We start from the raw sequence: 20,674 nt of genomic DNA on the forward strand, positions 1-20,674 counted from the left end.
CGTGACCTGCACCAGGCCCCCGAATAACGTTATACATGTCAAAATGGTCCACGGCAGAAAAAAGGTTCCCCACCCCTGGCTTATAGTATGCAGGTAAATGGTACTGTTACTGCAATATATGTGAGTATTTGTACTTCGTACATTACCATCCGTTTACTCCTAGTGATTATTTAATGGTGGTGAGTATAGTAATCCTGGCCTCTACCCCAGAATCAGGGGGAGGAAACTCCGTGCTGCTGGCTGAATAAGATGGTTGCTGGGCACTTGGGGTTGATGTGCCTGCTGTGTGCACCACATATGCCTGCTAACTGCGACTGAATACTTATACCTTATGCTTTGCTACATATACTCCTACTAACAAGACCGTTGCTCAATTAACACAATTACAAGTGTATTTTCTAGACATAACCGTGGAATAGACTTTTTAAATATTTGATTTTTTTTTTTTTAATTATATTTTGAGCCGGATCCGTGCTTTAAAGTGTGGCTGTAAGCCCTATTGAGTATTCTCCATCTGTGTATCTTCTGAATGTTTTAAAAGGTTTTAATTGTATTATGTGCAATAAACATAATATTAAGCCAGCAGCCGTTTACTAGCGCTCCCATTGTTTTTAGTTGTGTGGTTCTGGGAGATGACTATGAGGAGCTCTGTCCTGGGAGGACAGGCAGTGAGGCATACATTGCAGGGCATTGCTAGGGACACAAAGGAGGAGACCAGTCTGGGTGCCTTCCAATAAAGACCACACCTGGAGTTAATGTGGTGACTGCTGGCCTCATTTTCACTATTAAATAGACACAAAAGTTGCTGGCACCCTTGTCTTCTGCTTCCCATGACCACACCATAATGCTGTGAAGGGAACTAGAATACTATCACTCATGAAGCCAGACATACTGCTGACCGGGAACCAAATTCTGCTGAGATGCTTTCCGTGTGGGGCCATGTTGGAGGGCTTCTTTAGTAATATAGACAAGTAACAGCTGGGTAGCAGATAACTATTATTTTTGGCACCAATGGCCGCTTCAAAAGATGCAAAACACCAGGTGCCGCTGGTCTAAATCCAGACTTTACATTCCCGACACGTGACCTAAAATAGGCGTCTAAATACCGACGCCTATCTTAATCCCGACGCCGGAAGCCCCACACCCGCCATCCCGATCATCAAGAACAGGGTAAGTATACTACTTAGCCTGGGGATGGGGGGGGTTGAGTCTAGGGACCCCCGGGGAGACTTCGGGTTAGGCACCCCCGGGGAAGGTTACGGGTTAAGCTAGGGGAAGGGGGCGGGGGGTTAGGAGCCACTAGGGGGAGGTTAGGGTTAGCGGCCCTTCCCCCGGGAGGGTTAAGTTTAGAGTGCGGGAAGGCGGGGTTAGCTTTAGGGACCCCCGGGGGGACTTAGGGTTAGGCACCTCTAAGGGAGGGTTAGGGTACGTACCAGCCAGCGTCGGGATGTCCTCCTGTCGGGCTGCCCGACTTGAATCCCAACCATAAATAAATACTGTGTATATTATATATATACTTTCTGTCCATATATTTATGCGGGATGTGGTCAATATCCCGATCGTGGGGATTCTGGCAGTCAGAATGCTGGCACCGGAATACCGACACCAGCATCCTGACCACCGGAATCCCGAAGATAAGTAGCGGGGTTAGGGGGTGGGTTAGAGTTAAGCACTAAGGGAAGGGTTAGAGACTAAAAGGGGATGGTTAGGTTTAGGGAGCGGTGAGGGGGAGGTTAGGTTCAAGCACCAGGGAGGGAGGGTTAGGTTAGGGAGAGGGGGAGGGTTAGAATACTGACCAACAAGCGTCGGTATCCTAACCCTGTCAGGATGCTGGCATCGGGATTCTGACCGCCGGGATCCCAAGTGCCGACATCCCGTACCCAACCCATTTAAGTGGACAGTGGACACCTGCAGAAACATAAAATGAACACTACTAACAAACGTCCATTTCCCTTTCTTTGTTTTGTATGATAATGTAATGAATGGCCCTGAATGAGTGCACAATATGGTGTGCAGCACATACACAACTGAATGACGGATCCATCTAGATAGACAACAACAAAAAAAAAATGGTGGATATTTTCTTGTCCACATTAAAACAAAAATAAAGAAACTTTAAATACGATGTCTACAGTTATTTAGGTGTTTAATGTGAGCCATAAAATATAAATGTCAGCAAGCAGCTCGCAGCTGTGAAAACAAGCAAGCCATTTGTGGGGAAGAAGAGGTACATACATAATGCATGACGGAACCTGAAATATTCATACTGGGGAGTAGTTGTAAGGAGTTATGATAGGCTAAGGAAACTTCTCATACATGTTAATACATAGGATTAATGCTATACTAAGCTAATCTGTTATAAAGGAGGTATGGGACATACTGTAGCTTGCAGAAGATGGCAGAAGTATTGAAAGAGGTAACTAAACTACAAGTGAATAAGCTATTTCTAATGCTGCTGAGGTAAACTGTGCAAAAAGAGGCAACGCTATACTGTTTCTGCACCACACTACACTTAGACATTTGAAAGGGCTTTTGTCACCTACAGTATACGTATGTGGGAGGCAGACATTTTGTGGACTTAACCAATGTCCATCAGACTAAAATTCACAACAAACCACTGATGTCAATGAGGCACTTTGTGAGGAACGCTTTCATTCAATTTGCCTTTATCTAGTCACATCACCAGGGTACTCCGTGCCTTTATATCATTAGTTAAATTGACAAGAGGCACTCTCATAAATATTTGTGGAAAATCCTAAAATGGCTCCTTCTACGATGTCAGGGATGTTCAACATGTGACTCTCCAAGGATACACGGTGCCTCCCAGCTCTCTGGCAAACTAAATACACTCTACTGTCTGACATTTTTATTAGCATTGGACCCAGAACATATCTTATTTTTACAAAGGTCTGTAATACAGATAAGAGGTTTGGCCTGGACAGAAGTGAGTTACCAGTGACACAAGAAGCTCAGAAGTAGACCACAAGGAATTATACATTTTGATTGGTCACTTATTGGCTCTTGCTGGCACAGGCATGAAGTTGACAACCCTTATTTACTCTGTTTGCAAGTGCAGCCAATTTAAAGTGCGTGGGCTAGCAGGGCTAGCTGGTAAGATCTGTGCAATTTAACGCTCTGGGTCTGATTCAGAGGTCCCAGAAATGGCAAGGGTAAAAGATGGGTGTTCCTGGGTGTTGACTGTGAAGTGAACTGAAGCGAACGCAAAAAAATCCGTCATGTGGGGGTGTTATGAGAGTGTTGCGGGCGTGTAAGTGAAAGCGTCTGCCTTCTCAGACACAGAGCCGCAGCCACACAGGCCACGTTCAGACGGAGAAACTGCACCTAACATTGGGCTGGTGTAAATGTTGATGGTGCACTGATGGTGGGAATTACTGGCGGTGTTACAGTGTCCTGGGACGCTGAAAGTTGGCATTTCAGTGTTTGCACATTCAGGTGCACGTTAGTACACTAGGGGAAGGCTGAAATTATCATTGGCATATTATCGCAGAAGAGACTCCGCAATCATACGCACTGACAGCTGCAACTGTGTGCACCTCTGAATCAAGCCCTCTGTGTGGGTTATACTTGCCGACTTTGGGCAGCCAGGTTGGCACAGAGGTGGAGTGGCAATTGCAAAGGTGGACTGTGCAAAGGGTGTGGTGGCACGATTGCGTCAACGTGGCCCCGTCCTCTCATATACAGTGCCGAGAAAACAGGCATTGTATAGCGGGGGGACGGGGCTACTATGATGCGATTCAGCGCAAATGACGTAATTCCCTATCCCCTCTGGACCGCCTGCTTGTGTTCTGTAACATGATGGACGCGGCTGGCGGGGGTGTGCAGGAGACTTGCCCACTTTTCCGGGTGGCCAGGAGTGTTACCCAATTTTCGGGAGCTTTTCAGCCGTTCTGGCAAGTATGGTGTGGGCACAGTACACAGTGATCTAATCCTGCTGCAACATGAGAGACCGGCAGTAGCTTAGCTGAATTTAAACGGGACACAAAAAACACAATAAGCTAATTAATGAGATCACAGTATATATGGTCTTATTTTTAGTGCAGCACAAAGACCGTGGGAGAAAAGCTAGTGATAACAACAGCAGCTCAAAATAAAATAGTAAAAGCTCTGCAAAATGTTTTCCACACAACAATGACAACTAGGGACCTGATTCAGACCCACTCGCAAGCGGCTGTCCGCTCGCAAGTGGGTCGATGGTCTGCACTGAGCATGCGCACGACGGAGGGAGCTCCGTCGTGCGCATGCGCCAGACGCGACGAGCGAAGGACTTTCCTTCGCTCGTTGTGTCTGATCAAAGAGCCAAAATCACTCCGGGGCTTGCGGTTGAAAAACTCAACCGCAGGCTCCGGCTCGCAGTTTCGATGGTCGCGATGGTCACGACCATCGCGGCCATCAAACTGCACGCTCGTATAGGCTGTGGGTGGTGACCCACAGCTATATGAGCGTCCAGGAGGACGCTCCATTTTTATGGAGGGCAGCCCTGATTCAGAGCGTGCGCTCTGCTCAGAGCGTACGGCTCTGAATGAGGGCCTATGTCCTCATTCATTGCTAGGGGTATATTTACTAATGTGAGAGTTTTTAGAAGTGGATATACAGTACTGTATTGCCCATAGCAACCAATCAGATTCTACTTAACATTTATCTAGCACCATCTAGAAGATAATAGCTAGAATCTGATTGGTTGCTATGGGCAACAGCTCCATTTCTAAAAACTCTACCTTTAGTAAATATACCCCCTAATGTTTACAAATAAATTAATTTAACACAAAGTTGACGATAATGCATCTTTAAAAGAACATTAAATGATCTAAGGCACAACATAACCAAAACTCATTTACAGAGCTAACACCAACCCTTTTTTAAAGAAAAATCGAACAAAAAAAAAAAAGATGTGTTAATTAAGATATTTCACTTCTAAATATAGTATAAGATAAAACCTTATAGGAGGAATCACTGACGTCACAATGTTCCAAGTTCTTTACACACTGTACTCACCACGAGATAGCATGCTTAAGCTCTCATACTTTCCGTACTGTGCTGCAATAAATAAAGGTGTAATGCCAAAATCATCTTTGCACTCCTTGTCCACTCCATTTTCAAAAAGCAATTGTATGAGGTCGGTACGTTCCTGGGAACACAGGGCCATTAAATTAGATTAAACGTAAAGCGGCATTAAAAGTAATCACAAATACACGTGGGAAATTACATTAAATACCATAAAAGCTTAAGCTGCATACACACACAACGATTTTTTGATCAATAATCGTTAAACGATATTGTTTAACGATAATCGTTTGAAAAAATCGTTCACTTTCTGAGTCAAATGATGAACGATTATCGTTCATGCGCGTTCACGTTTGTAGTTTGTAGTTCAGTCAGACTTGTCAACTGAACGATTTTCATTAAGGGAATATGCAAAAATCGTTTGTAGTTCATAAAAATCGTTCATTACACTTTAAAAAATCTGACAAAAAATCTGACAGAAAAATCGTTCATAAAAATCGTTGGTAACAAAATCGTTGTGTGTGTATGCAGCTTAATGGTGCATACACACGATCAGATTTTTCCTTCAGATATGAACGATAACGATTTAAAAATCGCTCAGTCGTTCATATCTGAAGGAAAATCGTTCATATCTGACATGCCTGAACGATGGACGATCAACGATGCGCGTTCCCGTTTGTCAGATAACGATATCTGACATCTGATGGGTTTGCAGTCAGACTTGGACGATTCCATTCATTTTAATGCAGTCAAAAATCGTTCAATCGTTCAAAACTTTGGTAAAATCGTTCAAATCGTTCAATCGTTCAGTCGTTCATCTGACAAATCTGACAAGTCTGACCGTGTGTACGCTCCATAAGACTTAAAATACACAACAAGTATACAAGTCAAACATTTGCAAGTTCTGTCAAAGTATATGAATTTTATATTTATAACCTTACAACATACATTATCTGTTAATGTCACTATTAGCTCTTTTAAATAGCAACTTGCATGTAAGAGGCCCTGAAAGATTTGACCCACACGTGTCATCATATCCAGCTATTCTGTTACACTGGCCATATACTGAATGATAATCCAACAAATCAGGCCAATTAACGACTGTTGTGAACGATAATTTTTTAATGTATGGACATGAACGATAACTGAAAAACGATAAAACATTACTGTGGTCTCTTGATTTGATTAGGCCGCCTGGCAGCACATATATCATTCATATCGTCAGTGGTAATTCTCGATTGTTTGTGGATGATGGTTTGTGAAATGTCACCTTTGTAGACATATGTGGTACAGGTTGAGTCTCCCATATCTAAATATTCCGAAATACGCAATATTCCAAAATACAGAATTTTTTGAGCACAAAAAATAGTGACACCTTATAAAATTACCTTCAGGCACTGTGTATCTGGTGTATATAAAACATAAATGCATTCTGTGTGTAAACTTGGGTCCCATCCCCAAGATATCTCATTATGGTATGCAAATATTCCAAAATACGGAAAAATATGATATCCAAAATACCCCTGGTCCCAAGCATTTTGGATATGGGAGACTCAATAGTCAACCGTAAAGCATCCTGAGACCATTCATGTGTTGGGCTGCTTCTCAGCCAGTGAGTCAGTGGACTCACTCACAATTTTGCCTAACAACACAGCCATGAATAAAGAATGGTACCAAAACATCCTCCAAGAGCAACTTCTCCCAATCATCCAAGAACAGTTTGGTGACGAACAATGCCTTTTCCAGCATGATGGAGCACCTTGCCCTAAGGTAAAAGTGATAACTAAGGGACAAAACATTGAAATTTTGGGTCCATGGCCAGGAAACCCAAAAGACCTTAATCCCATTGAGAACTTGTGGTCAATCCTCAAGAGGCGGGTGGACAAACAAAAACCCACAAATTCTGACAAACTCGAAGCATTGATTAGGCAAAAATGGGCGGCCATCAGTCAGTATGTGGCCCAGAATTTGATTGACAGCATGCCAGGGCGAATTGCAGAGGTCTTGAAAAAGAAGGGTCAACACTGCAAATATTGACTCTCTGCATAAACTTAATGTAGTTGTCAATAAAAGCCTTTGACACCTATGAAATGCTTGTAATTTTACGTCAGTATACCATAGTAACATCTGACAAAAAGGTCTAAAAACACTGAAGCAGCAAACTCTGTGCAAACCAATACTTGTGTCATTCTCAAAACCTTTGGCCATGGCTGTATTTTCTGAAGGTGGTGGTCCTTCAATTTGTGTTATCTGGGGCAGTACCATTGCCAGTAATTTGCACATTATATGGTATAACTCACATGATTGTTGAGGTGCTGGAAAGTATTAGATGCACAATAGACCTGATTCACATCATTCACACAACATAAATGCAAAGCCTTGTACTTAGCTTTCAATGCTAAAACATTCAATAAAATATAATGGCCATTTATAATGCATTCATTGTATATTGTCAGCTTGACCATGAAATTCTTATACAGGATCTTTTCATTATAACACATTCATCACTAACAGACTCTGCGAATGTCATTCCCTACCTCATTGGCTCGCCATACCTAGCAGAATTCAATATAATTGCCCCTTGTAACCTCTAATCTGCACCATTATAACTGAACTAATAGTATTTCTGACCCATCATTTGTCAGGTTGCTAGGTATTGTGGCCGAGGCTACAGGGTTACCCTCTCTCCTTTGCTCAATCACACTGTCCCCCTCTCACCTCCGCTCTCCCTGGCCGCAAACTTGTCCTGCCCCTGCTTTGCAGCATGGGGAGCCATTGGGGGAGCACATGACAGAGATGAGACAGACCATCGATAATTATTACACAGATTAGCTATTAATCAATTCAAACTGGAACATGTCATCAGATGGTAGCGAACACAAGTAGTGAGCGGACGACTCACTATATCTAAACCTCTAAGGCTTTTCTACTCAACCAATAAACTGATATGGCTTTTATTTGAGGAATAAAATTAATGTAACAAAATTGAGGTGCTGGACCTCCACCTTCCTCTCGCTATGAAGAAACACCTAAAAATAAACTTCAATTTAAGAAATAACCCAGTAACCTAAAATAATTAGGCACGTTCACCCTCAGATCATACTTGCCGAGCTTTGGGCTGCAGCCTCCAGAGGGAGAAGCCAGGTCGGCACTGTGGGGGGGGGGGGCGTGGAGCAGCTGATGTGGGCGGTGTTGGAGCAACGTGACGCAAACGCATCATCTGGGCCCTGCCCCCACTAGACAATGGCAAGATTACCGGCATTGTAAAGCGGGGACGGGGCCAAGATGAATGTGTCAGTGAGTAATGAATACACCTGTGCACCTGCTGGGTGACCTGGAAAACATGACCTGTGTGGGGTCCTGAGGACAGAGTTTGAGAACCACTGCTCTGGTGGGTATAACATAGGGGGAGATGTATCAAACCTTGGAGAGAGAGAAAGTACCAACCAATCAGCTTCTGTCAATTTCCAAACACAGGGCCTGATCCAGACCGGCTCGCAAGCGGGTCAATGGTGGGCCAGTGCACACTGCGCAAAAAGCACTCGCTCCGGTGCTCGCATCCAAAAGGGGCAGCTGTCGATGCTGATCGACAGCTCGACCCGTTTGGAAGGCTGGGAGGCTGGGCAAACGGAGGCGTTCCTGCCGTTTGTGGGCGGCCCTACTGACATCACCCACAGCTATGCGAGCGGCCAGGAAGCCGCAACTTAAAAAACAAGCCCCCGACCTGATTCAGAGCGAGCGCTCGCTTTTTGCGAGCAGCTCTGAATCAGGCCCACAGCCTGTAAAATAACAGTTAGGAGCTGATTGGTTAGTACTTTATCTCCACCCATTTTCTCTCTATCTGGCCAATACCCTATTAGCCGCGAACATTTTTCTCACAGAAAAAAAAAAAGGGCTTAACATGACTCGTTTTCGTGAGAAAACAAACAGGGTCCATGAAACCTGTGTGTTTTCGCGATCACAGACACAAAAACGGGCCTGATTTCGGGGACTTTGTTTTGCCTGAGGCAGGTGAAACGCAATCTCCAATAAGTGCCGGCTTTCGAGGCTAATTGGATAGCCCCGTCGGCGGTTATAAGCAGTGGCTAATAGGATACCGGTCTCTAGGCCTGTTTCAGACCCGCCTGTTTCAGCGGGTCGATGGTGGCCCAGTGCGCATGCGAGCCCCGGAGCGAGCACAAAAAGCACTCACTCCAGGACTCACTACAAAAGGGGCGGCTGTCGATGTTGATCGACAGCTCGCCCCATTTTGTAGGCATGGCAGGGGTGTGGCTTCACAAACGGAGGCGTTCCCATGCGAACGCCTGCCATTTGCGGGCGGCCCTACTGACATCACTAGTGATGTCTAATAGTGCAGAAAGTCCACTGGGGCTTACGGCAACGAGACCCTACTGCAAGGGTCTCGTCGTAACCCACAGCTATGCGAGCGGCCAAGAGGCTGCAAAAAAAAAAAAAGCACACGCCCTGATTCAGAGCGAGCGGCTCTGAATCAGGTCCTCTGTTTTTTCATTTACACCATTCCAGCTTGCTTGTCTAGCCAGTGATACATACAGTATAAGCACTTGGCTTACCATAAGTGAGGCTTGATGTAAGGGATTCCATCCTGAGCAGGAATGTGGCCCATTAATGTTTGCTTTAAATTTCAGCAGCAGCTGGACAACATCCCCATGTCCACACTCTACAGCTGGAGTACAAAACAAAAAAATAAATATTGTATTATTTAACACAATAATAAATATATATATTTCTTTATATTTAATAATACTATATGGAAGGACCTTCGTTCTTCATTTATCCTATGTAGGTCCACCCACAAGAAAAACTAAAATGTATTGTTCATAGGAATTATGCTAAACAATGAGAGACACTGACACCTGATAATGCTGCAGGTGATTTTTTGTTTTTTAATGTTCGTCTCGAGCACGTCCGGCTCAGGCCGTTACAGGCATTAGGCGGCTCGCCGGGTCAGTGGGGCACAGGTAAGTGACACTTTATACTTTTATTTATATCACATAATTCCAAATTATAAAATATATATTATTAATTTTGGATGGAGTGAATGCTAATTCCTGTACTGAAAATTGGCTTTTTTTAAGACTAAAACTTTACCTGTAACCTATACACTGCGGAGACGATTTGCTAGGTATAAGTGATATCACTGAGGTATGAGGCACTTTACACCGGGATACGGTTCAGAATGCCGACGCCGGAATCCCAACTGCTGGAAACCCGGAGGTAAGTGCTGGGTTTAGGGGGAGAGAGTTAGGGTAAGGGGCTAGGCACTAGGGGGAGGATTAGGCTGCGTGGGAGGAGGGGTCAGGTTTAGGCACTACGTTGGGAGGTTACATTTAGGCACCGGGGAGGGAGGGTTAGGTTTGGGCTTACTTACCTGGGGGAGTCGGCATTCTAACCTGGTCGGGATGCCGGCATCAGGATTCTCTCCGCCGCGATCCTGAGCGCTGGCATCCCGTACCCAACCCTTTTATACCTGGTCTCAGTGAAGTCACTATATACTATTTAACTAGCAGGCTGCCTTGTTACGTCACAAACATGGCCGTTTGGCCTAAGCGTAGGAGACTATGGGCCTGATTCAGCTTCAGACGGAATTGCTAAGATGCTCGCAAGCAGCTCAGAGATTCCGTCCATGCGGATATGGTAATGCATCACGCCTCCTGCTGCGTTACGTATCCGAGCTGCGTTGTCCAATGCAGCATCGGATACTCTGCGGACCATTGCCCGGCTAAGGTGACCCATGGGGTAACGCAGCCGGCCGTCGCAGCTGTGAGGAAGAGGCCAGGAAATATCCGTCAGCCAACGGAGATCCTGGCCACTTCCCTACCCCCCCCCCCCCCAATGGCGGCAACACGCCTCCGTTTCTGGAAACGGAGTCCATCGCCGCCCCCAAACTGCAGCAGACTGCCAATCACGGACTTATTTGGGGTTTCTACGAATGAAAAATGTCCCATGGAAAATTGCTTAGATCATTAACAAAAGCAATAAAACATTTATTTGTTTATTACCAGTTATTTATATAGCGCACACATATTCCGCAGCACTTTACAGAGAATATCTGGCCATTCACATCAGTCCCTGCCCCAGTGGAGCTTACAATCTATGGCCCTGATTCAGAGCCGCTCGTAAGCGGCCGCTCGTTCGTTCTGACCGATGTTCGCACATCTGCGCATGCGTACGGATTTTAATACGCATGCGCGAACCAGTCAGTGCGGCCGAAAATCGTTTGTTCGCTATATAGCGAATGCCTGCTATTTTGAGTGACAGAAGGAGGCGTATGTGGGTGGTAACAGGGGAAGGTGCTTGAAAACGGGGGTGTGGAATTCGAACGCAGGCGTGGTTTAAGGTCAAAACGGGCGTTTTAAGGGAGTGCATAATTAATACAGCAGCGTCATTGACCACGTCACTTGGTTTTTTTTTACTCAGAACTGCTCGCAAAATAGCGGTTGAAAAAAACAGCCACAAGAATAGCGAGCAGTTCATACACTGTTCGATGTACTCGATTAATCTAATAAATAGCGGACATGATGTATGGTGCGAGCGGCCAGGGGGCGTACTTTTCAAAATTACAACCGCAAGTTTTGCTCGCTCGTTCAGACTTAGAGGCGTGAACAGACCGCAATTAGCGAATGGTTCATTTTAATAGCCAGCCCTTGTTTTAGAACAAACGACCGCAAATAGCGAGCGGCTCTGAATGAGGGCCTATATTCCACATGCTCACACACATACACACTAGAGTTAATTTTTTGGGGAAGCCAATTAACCTACCAGTGTGAACGCCATTTGCTGCACACAGAACTGCAGCACCATGGACAATACTGAGTAAATAAAGAGCCAGATCAGTTCATAAAAGCAGTAATATAATGAAATATGGAGTACATTGGTCTTAAAAAAATAACATTTGGCCACTAATTGTTACAATTACAGGGGAGTGTTGTGAATTGCATCTATTTATTCCAAATTCTCTTTATGTATTAAAGTTGTCCAGAACTCTTGCGGAGCATTGAACTCTCTGTAATGCTGAGACGAAACGCACTCTATACACTGATAAAAGCTGTTGTAGAAAGGAACGCTAAAAACTTCAAAGCAATCGAAAAGGGTAACAGACTACGGCTGCAGCATGATGGAAATTAAAGAGTAAAATCGTTTCTTGATGAACCATAGGAAGCTCCGCTCCCACTATGATGCCACCAATACTTGTGTTTTCATTTATCATGGTAAATTACACTGGTGCAATGTAAGAGCAAAAAGGATGGTGCAGGATCCACATAACTGGCCCTACCTATATAACACCGCAATGGCGGCCGACGCTGTCAATCTAGGCAGGCAACCAATGGGTGATTAGCTGATACTATTTACATCCAGCACACCTACGGCATGATGAGCTTCCTTGACAAAGGCACTGGCGAAACGCGCGTTGGTCACCACTCACAGGGGAGCCTCTGTGTGCACGGAGGACCCCTGCACCAGGGACCCCATCCATACTGGGAACACTACCTCGCTACTGTATCTGGTACCTTTCTCTATACTAAACTATCCTCTCATTGGCTGGGGCTCTGTGCCAACACCCTACTCTGCATTGTATCAGGGTGCAACCAAGGACCAGCGCTGACAGCACACACAGATATATTGTTCCTTCACTATGCCAACAATATACAGTACAGGGACACTCATCCCCAGTTCAATGCCTAGGTATAATGGGGAAAGTAGATCACTGTGTCTATAAGCACACAGGTACTGTTATTTTATCTTTATTACATATAGGGGGACAATATTACCCGCAAATAATTTCCCAGGTCACTGAGGGACCCCCAGTGGCGTCCCTAACTCTTTGCAGCCGGTGCGGGCAGCGGAAGGGAGCTTGTGCGGCGTAAATAATGGGGCGTGGCTTCTCAGTATTGGGCGTGGCCTCAAGGGTGCAGCCCGAACCACCCTTTATTGACACACAGGGGGTGCCAGAGGTGCAGGCTGCCCCCGGGGACCATCCTGTGTGAAGTGCCGGCTCTGTCACTGTGCTAGGAGCCGAGTGCTGCACATAATGCAGCACCCGGCTCCTGTCACTGAGGGGGAGCCAGCACTTTGGTGTCACCCCTCAACTGGTGACACCCGGGTGCGGCCCGCACCCCCCTTCTGACGCCAGTGGAGATTAACTATGAGAGTTGTAATTACATGGACAGTCAGGTAAATTTTTTAACCTGTGTCTAATTGTTTAATCACACCTATATAGTGTTCTCTCTAGCTCCGGTGGCAGGCAGGGCGCCGGAGCTAGAGAGGGCACTTCCGTGCGGGCACCGAAGGCGCGCGCCCATAAAGGGGGCGTGGCCATTGAAATGGGGGTGTGTCTATAAGACGCGTCCCCTTTTCGTCACTCTTGGGGGCGTGCCAGGCACTTACGGACACGCCGGGCAGCCCCCAAGCGCTGCCGACAGGGAGAATAGATGCCCTGCGCATGCGCCCGGCGTCTACTCTCCGGCGGTGACCGGGTCACCGCACATTTCCCCACCCGCAGGACACTGCGACCCGCGGGTGAAGACGGCACCTGCAGGCTGTGAGGGCAGGGTGCTTTTTGCCCCCCAGAAGGAGGGAAGGGCGACGCGCCCCGCTAAAACAGCCTAGCTGGAACGCTACCTATATCTTCGCTGCTTTTTAACCATTGGAAAAAAACAGCCGCTCCCCCGTCACCACTCCCAAACGCTCACAGCCTGTCGCTCACTCTGCGAAGGATTCTTATCTGCGTAGGTGATCGCAAAGCTAACTCATACGCATGCGCAGTACGCACCATCGGCCAATCTACGTACGATGTTGCAGTTGCGATACGTGAGGAATCAGGCCATAAGTGTAATAATCTATATTTTAGCTGAATTAATACAGTTTTATATCCCATGTAATTATTCCTACAAATCCGCAACCTTAGCAGTGAGGTGATACCGGCAGGGGTTTACATTATTCACAGTTAACTCAGGGAAAGCCTCTTCCCAGGTTACAGCTAAAGTGCTTATATGAGCCGTATAGCCAATAAATGAGATTTTTCTACACCCTCATATTCATACAATCATATTCTAGAATACAGACGTATTAGCACAGTGCAGGTTCAAAGAAAAGAAAACAAAGATTTGTAAATACTGTCAAATGGATTATTCTTTTACAATTGCTATAAGAATGAATGACACAATCTTGCATGAAAACTTTAGAATAAATAATAATTTATGGATTAAATAAGAAAGGTAAATTGCACTGATGAAAGGCCAATGTTTATCTTGTTCTGCTGCTTCCACTACAAAACCCAATTGCCCAAACAACCTCTAAGGGCTTTAATTACGAAGCTCCCGGCGGGCTGCAGGTGACAATGTGAAATGGCATCCGGGGTGCTGTACGATGACTGCGGGTGCCGTTTTAAAAAAGTTGCTGCTTCGTAAATAAAGCCCTAAGTATTGAAACCAAGGGGTTTATGTAATAATAATTGAGGGAGTGCCATGATTATTAAGGATCTATATCACGAGGAATATGTTCATTCTTTTCCTAGTCGCATCACATTGCGACTAAGATGCATTTTCGGGGGAAGAAGACACTCGGCGCAAGCAGGGTCACACGGGACCTGGGACGCCAAGATGGGCTGTTTGGCGCCACAAGGCAGGGATAAAGCAGTGACATAATCAGCAGAATCACACTCATTTTTCCTGTGTTATCGAAGACACATAATACAAAACCAAAAACCAAGGCCCCGCACCATGGAATACCTAAGGCTTGTGGCACTTACAGTACATTGGACTGACAAAGGCAATCGGGAATTCTCCACAAAAAGGCAATCGGTAATTCTCCACATAGAGGCATCAAAGGCTGAATATAAATTCCATTCTAATATAGTGTTCACTCTAGCTCCAGTGGCAGGCAGGGCGTCAGAGCTAGAGAGGGCACTTCCGTGCGCTCCTCCGAAAGGGGGCGTGGCCATTGAAAAGGGGGCGTGTCTATAAGACGCGTCCCCTTTTCGTCACTCTTGGGGGCGTGGCCGGCACTTATGGACACGCCGGGCAGCCCCCAAGCGCTGCCGACAGGGGAGGGCAGGGCGTCGCGCCCCGCTAAAACAGCCTAGCGGGAACGCTACTGATATATAAATGTCCTGCTTGATATAAGTATAACAAACCCCCCCGGCCAGTGGTGACGGTGCTCCATCCAGATTATGCTACACCTACAGTATTTCACCACAACTGCATGTAACATACCTGGCTCAAGGGGAGTGTGATGACACTGTCAGTATGATGTAGACAAACAATGAGAAAGAAGGCCCTTTTGCTGGGGCACTCTTATGTAAATAATTGTATTAAAATATAACTTTTAATATAATCATTAAGAAAATATATATCACTAGAAGATATCTTGGAAGACAAATTCAGAATCACATAAAATATATATTCCACATAGACATATTAACAAAACACACACAGAACATACATAGAAAAAGTTTGGCGAAATTATTATTAATTAATCAATAGAGAACAAAAGTTCTCATGCAGGGTACCCCTCACATGAAATAAATATCTATAACATTAATGCTCTAATTAGCAATATTTAAGGGTACCGCAGTCTGTGTGTTTGTCTGCAAAGTATATGTGCAGGCAAACACCAGACTGTATGAAGGGTGTACGTGATAGCTATCAATTGGTGGCTAGTGGGTTATCATCTGAGATCACAATTATAAATCACTACCCATAAAGGAAGAGCTAATAGGTTCAAGGATATAACCTCAGCAGGATATAATGGAGTGTATCACTATCACGGCATATGAAACACAAGTCAGGTATGCAGTAGGTATTTCATATGAATACAATTCTTACCAAGAAGTTACTTGGGCATCCACAATACCACACAGTTAGTACAAAATAGTAATAACACCATATGTATATACACAAATGTATCTGTAGTAGCTAAATAGAAAATGTATCACTGGTCGTTTAGCTCAAAATCCAACTGTCTTTTGGCAGAATTGCCTCGCTTCAGAATATATTTTAAACAGTGCTGCGGGACCACAGTCACTATTCATTTATCCCAGCATAAAGCACCACAGTCAGATAAGCAAACCATAAATTGTCATAGACAAATGTAGTTATCATATTCACTTGTACAGTGTAATATCATAAAGATAGCTATCAAATATGCAAATCATCTGGGATCATAGATACATATAACAGCCAAAACCACCATTGTCATTACAGCCAGAAATGTTGTTGTGTTTACATAGTCATCTGTACAAAGCACTGGCATAAGGCATGTTAGAAAAGATATATACGGGCAAGTTTAAGATCCCACCAACATGACAATTATATCCTTCCTAGACGGACATGGAGGGAGAGCTGATCGGCATGTGCACCCGCCAGACTAGATCCATCTGGTACCGCTGCTGTGCCACTCGGGGACGCGCGTTTCGCCTATAGGGCTTGTTCACCCACACATACAAAGAGAGCCACTGCTCTCCGTTTAAATGCATGCTTCCGGGTATTATTCCCGGTCACATGTGTTATCAAAGGCCGTTGTCTATTGGGTCACATGGTATACACACTGAAAGACCGTCGCCTATTGGTTGGCTCGGTCACGTCGCTCACTTTGAGTCATCCATGTAAACAGTGATCCCCGTCAGGTCACATGTATGCCAGTGGCCAATGAAGGTATACTACAGTTTCTGGCTACAACAGATGGTGATGGGATTAACCCTTACTTATCCTGTCATGTAATACTAAGAGATATATGATCTCAGCAAAATCCTTATAGAGAATAGGATAAAAAACATAGGGAGGATAAAAATCCTCCTATACCCTATGTTTTATCCTTTCTACTGCCCACTGGGATACCGCTATATTTTACAGATCCATATAGATGTTGGCCTGATGAGAGAATTAACCTCATAGAATACAGGATATTAACCCTTATGGGTGCAGATTGACTCTTCATATATGTCTGATATTTATATAAAAGTCCTATATCTTATATATAACACATAGTGCACTGTCCTATAATAAGAAAAATTATCAAATACATATATCTTACAATCGACAAGAAGTACATGATTATAATAAATAAGGTAGTCAAATCATTTATATAACATGACTCATATAAAAAAAATAGGTGATGATGATATTCTGTACATATGTGTATACCTAAAGAAAAAGAAAGTTCTGAAGAAACACTTGTGATCTACTCTGATAAAGTGAGTAGTCATATCCAAAACCCAGCATGATAGTCTGCATGCATATGTGGGTATTATGGTCCTCATTCAGGGTCGGTCGTTGCGGCCGCACAGTCGTACGCCAAGGATGTTCGCTAAACTGCGAAAGCGTAAAGTTCGCAATGTGCGTGTGCAAACTAGCTGCTGCGAACAGAATGAGGCGTTTGTGGGTGGTAACAGGGGAAGGTGCTTGAAAACGGGGGAGTGGAGATCCGAACGCAGGCGTGCCTAATTATGCGAACTGAGTTTTATGGGAGTGCATAATTAACAAAGTAGTGTCATGGCACACGTGACATGGGTGGTTTGTACACTGACCTGATCGTAGTGCTTAAGAAAGGGTATGGTCAACCTTAAGCTCTACGACCAGTTCCGATGGTTACCAATGGTCTCGATTAATCCTTATATGGCCGGAGATGACGTGTAATGCGTACGAGAAGGGGGCGTATTTTTTGTCTTACGGCCGCATCCTCCCCTTGGTCGGCCAGCTAACGATCCGATCTTAAGGACGCAACTTGCATCATTTGCATATGCGGCCCCTTTTCCCTTACGACCGTGCGGCCGCAATGACCGACTCTGAATGAGGTCCCATGTATGCAGGGTAGAGAACAAATATATCGTAGCTCAAGGAGGGTAACTATATAGTATCACACAGAAAAATTAACATAAAGGAAAGAAAACGTATAAATCCTTGCATATACCGCAAAGGATTATAGCTACTGCATGTCATCATGTAAAACATAGAATGACATGTGAGCGTACCCCTTCTGCCTTGCAGGGATAGGAATAAGTGAGCTGAGTATCTGCTGTTACATTGTATCAGCAAGAAGGGTCCTGATGAGAAACCATTGCAGGAGCCTTCCCTGAAAGTCTATAATGAGAGTACTCGTGATGGAGATCAGATGTAGAAATAGATCAACCAACTCAGGGGCGGAGACCCATGCTGCCTCTGATCATATAACCCAAAGGGCATTGATGAGAAGTGAGCAATTGGGCCGTGCATGTAATGGCTGAGAATCAAGAAAAGGAGAGAGCCGCTGACCGATGGGTGACTTGGCTCTGTTGCTATTTGCATTGCAGGGTGTTTGTCATCCTCCTCCTGTGTTAGTCGCCTGCTCAAGATCCAGAAAATATTCATAAGTAGACAATGGTAATGTTAAAAAAAGGGGGGTACCCATATTGGAAGGGTCCTGTATACTACAAAAATTATGTAACATACGAAGATACAAAATAGACAAATAAAAAAGATTCATCATATATAATATGTGATAAAAGAGATATTATAAAAAATCAGTGTCTCACCTTATAATATGAAACCCGTGCTTTATGCTGGGATAAATGAATAGTGACTGTTTAAAATATATTCTGAAGCGAGGCAATTCTGCATGCCAAAAGACAGGTGGATTTCGAACTACACGACCAGTGATACATTTTCTATTTAGCTACTACAGATACATTTGTGTATATACATATAGTGTTATTACTGTTTTGTACGAACTGTGTGGTATTGTGGATGCCCAAGTAACTTCTTGGTAAAAATTGTATTCATATGAAATATCTACTGCATACCTGACTTGTGTTTCATATGCCGTGATAGTGATACACTCCATTATATCCTTCTGAGGTTATATACTTGAACCTATTGTCTCTTCCTTTATGGGTAGTGATTTATAATTGTGATCTCAGATGATAACCCACTAGCCACCAATTGATAGCTATCACGTACACCCTTCATACACGTCTGGTGTTTGCCTGCACATATGCTTTGCAGACAAACACACAGACTGCGGTACCCTTAAATATTGCTAATTAGAGCATTAATGTTATAGATATTTATTTAATGTGAGGGGTACCCTGCATGAGAACTTTTGTTCTCTATTGATTAATTAATAATATTTTCGCCGAACTTTTTCTATGTATGTTCTGTGTGTGATTCTGAATTTGTCTTCCAAGATATCTTCTAGTGATATATTTTCTTAATGATAATATTAAAAGTTATATTTTAATACAATTATTTACATAAGAGTGCCCCAGCAAAAGAGCCTTCTTTCTCATTGTTTGTTTACATGATTTTCTGGCTCTGGGGAGCACCAAGAAACTGAGTAAGTAATTACATTTGTATTGAATATTAGTTAATGTTGGTTTAACATATGTTGTACATTATTATTACTTTCTGTGCGGAGTGATCACTACCTTTTCAAACTGTCAGTATGATACTTGGGAATAGAGTAAAATATAGCAAGTAACTGTGCGCCTGCACAAACCATGTTGCAATGCAAGGGGTGTGCAAATACATGCTTTTTTTTGCATGTGGGGTAATTACTGGCTGCTTTTGCATGTAGCCCACAAGTGCTTGACAGCTTTATTTTTACACTGCAATTTAGATTTCAGTTTGGACACACCTCTCCCAAATCTAACTCTCTCTGCACATGTTACATCGGCCCCACCTGCAATTCAGCATGGTATTACCAAGATGCACAGTTACTTTCTCTATCTTACCTGTGGGCCTGATTCAGAGCCGAACGCACAGCTTATGCGAGCATCCATGATGATGGTCGCGATGGTCAAGTACATCGGGCTTGCGACGGAGACCCTGCGGTAGGGTCTCGCTGCCGCAAGCCCTGGAGTGATTTTGGCTCTATCAGAGCCAAAATCACTCCCACTGACATCACTAGTGATGTCAGTGGGGCCGTCTGGCAGCCACGCCCCCGGCACGCCCGCCAAAGGGGGCGTGCTGTCAATCAACATCGACAGCACGCCCCCTTTGGTTCGAGACCCGGAGCGACGGAGAGCCCGTCGCTATCCGGGTCTCGCGCATGCGCACGACGGAGCTCCCTCCGTCATGGGCATGCGCAGTGGGGCAACATCGACCCGCTTGCGAGCGTCCTGCGCTCGCGAGCGGGTCTGAATGACCCTCTCTATTCCCAACTCTGAATCAGGCCCAAAGTCCGTACACTCTTCAGAGAGTAGGCCAGATGTTCCACACATAGAGGCTGACCGCACACAGGCACCCCGGTACTCATTGGAATGCCTCACCCTCTCAGTGCCGAGCAGATGCAGGTAATTATATACCAGGAGTTATTGCCACACAATTATGTTATTAACCACTTAACTGACAAAAATATTTTCCAAAAACAGCTCAGAAATTGTCAGGTTTTTTCATGATTAAAATGGGTCAAGAACGTGTATTTAAAACTTATCCAACACGATTAGCAATTTTGTATGGTATAAGGTAGTGCTAGCCATCAATTGGTGTACCATCAATGACCGATGGTTTTGAACCATAATTAGAAAACCATCGATGATGCAGCCATTGATTGTTGGGTTTTGTGCATGTGCAAAGCACATCCATCGGGCCTGCAACACCGAGGTTTTGATAACATCTGGTGCTGCCATTGATGGGGCGGCATCAGTGTTTGCCATCAG

At 44.6% G+C, this 20,674-nt stretch overlaps 1 protein-coding gene across 1 annotated transcript in view; it reads right to left on the reverse strand.

Moving 5' to 3' along the window:
- ASB3 (ankyrin repeat and SOCS box containing 3) overlaps positions 1 to 20,674 on the reverse strand; it is a 151,104-nt gene that overhangs the window by 68,911 nt on the left and 61,519 nt on the right. Inside the window, exons 4-5 of the mRNA XM_088477995.1 lie at positions 9,594 to 9,706; positions 5,014 to 5,146 (exon numbers count right to left, since the gene is read on the reverse strand). Of these exons, the coding sequence (XP_088334121.1) occupies positions 5,014 to 5,146; positions 9,594 to 9,706 (246 nt within the window). The remainder of the gene's footprint in view (positions 1 to 5,013; positions 5,147 to 9,593; positions 9,707 to 20,674) is intronic.

Source organism: Taudactylus pleione, unplaced genomic scaffold, assembly GCF_031769625.1.
Source record: "Taudactylus pleione unplaced genomic scaffold, aTauple2 ptg000206l, whole genome shotgun sequence".
Classification (NCBI taxonomy): domain Eukaryota; kingdom Metazoa; phylum Chordata; class Amphibia; order Anura; family Myobatrachidae; genus Taudactylus; species Taudactylus pleione.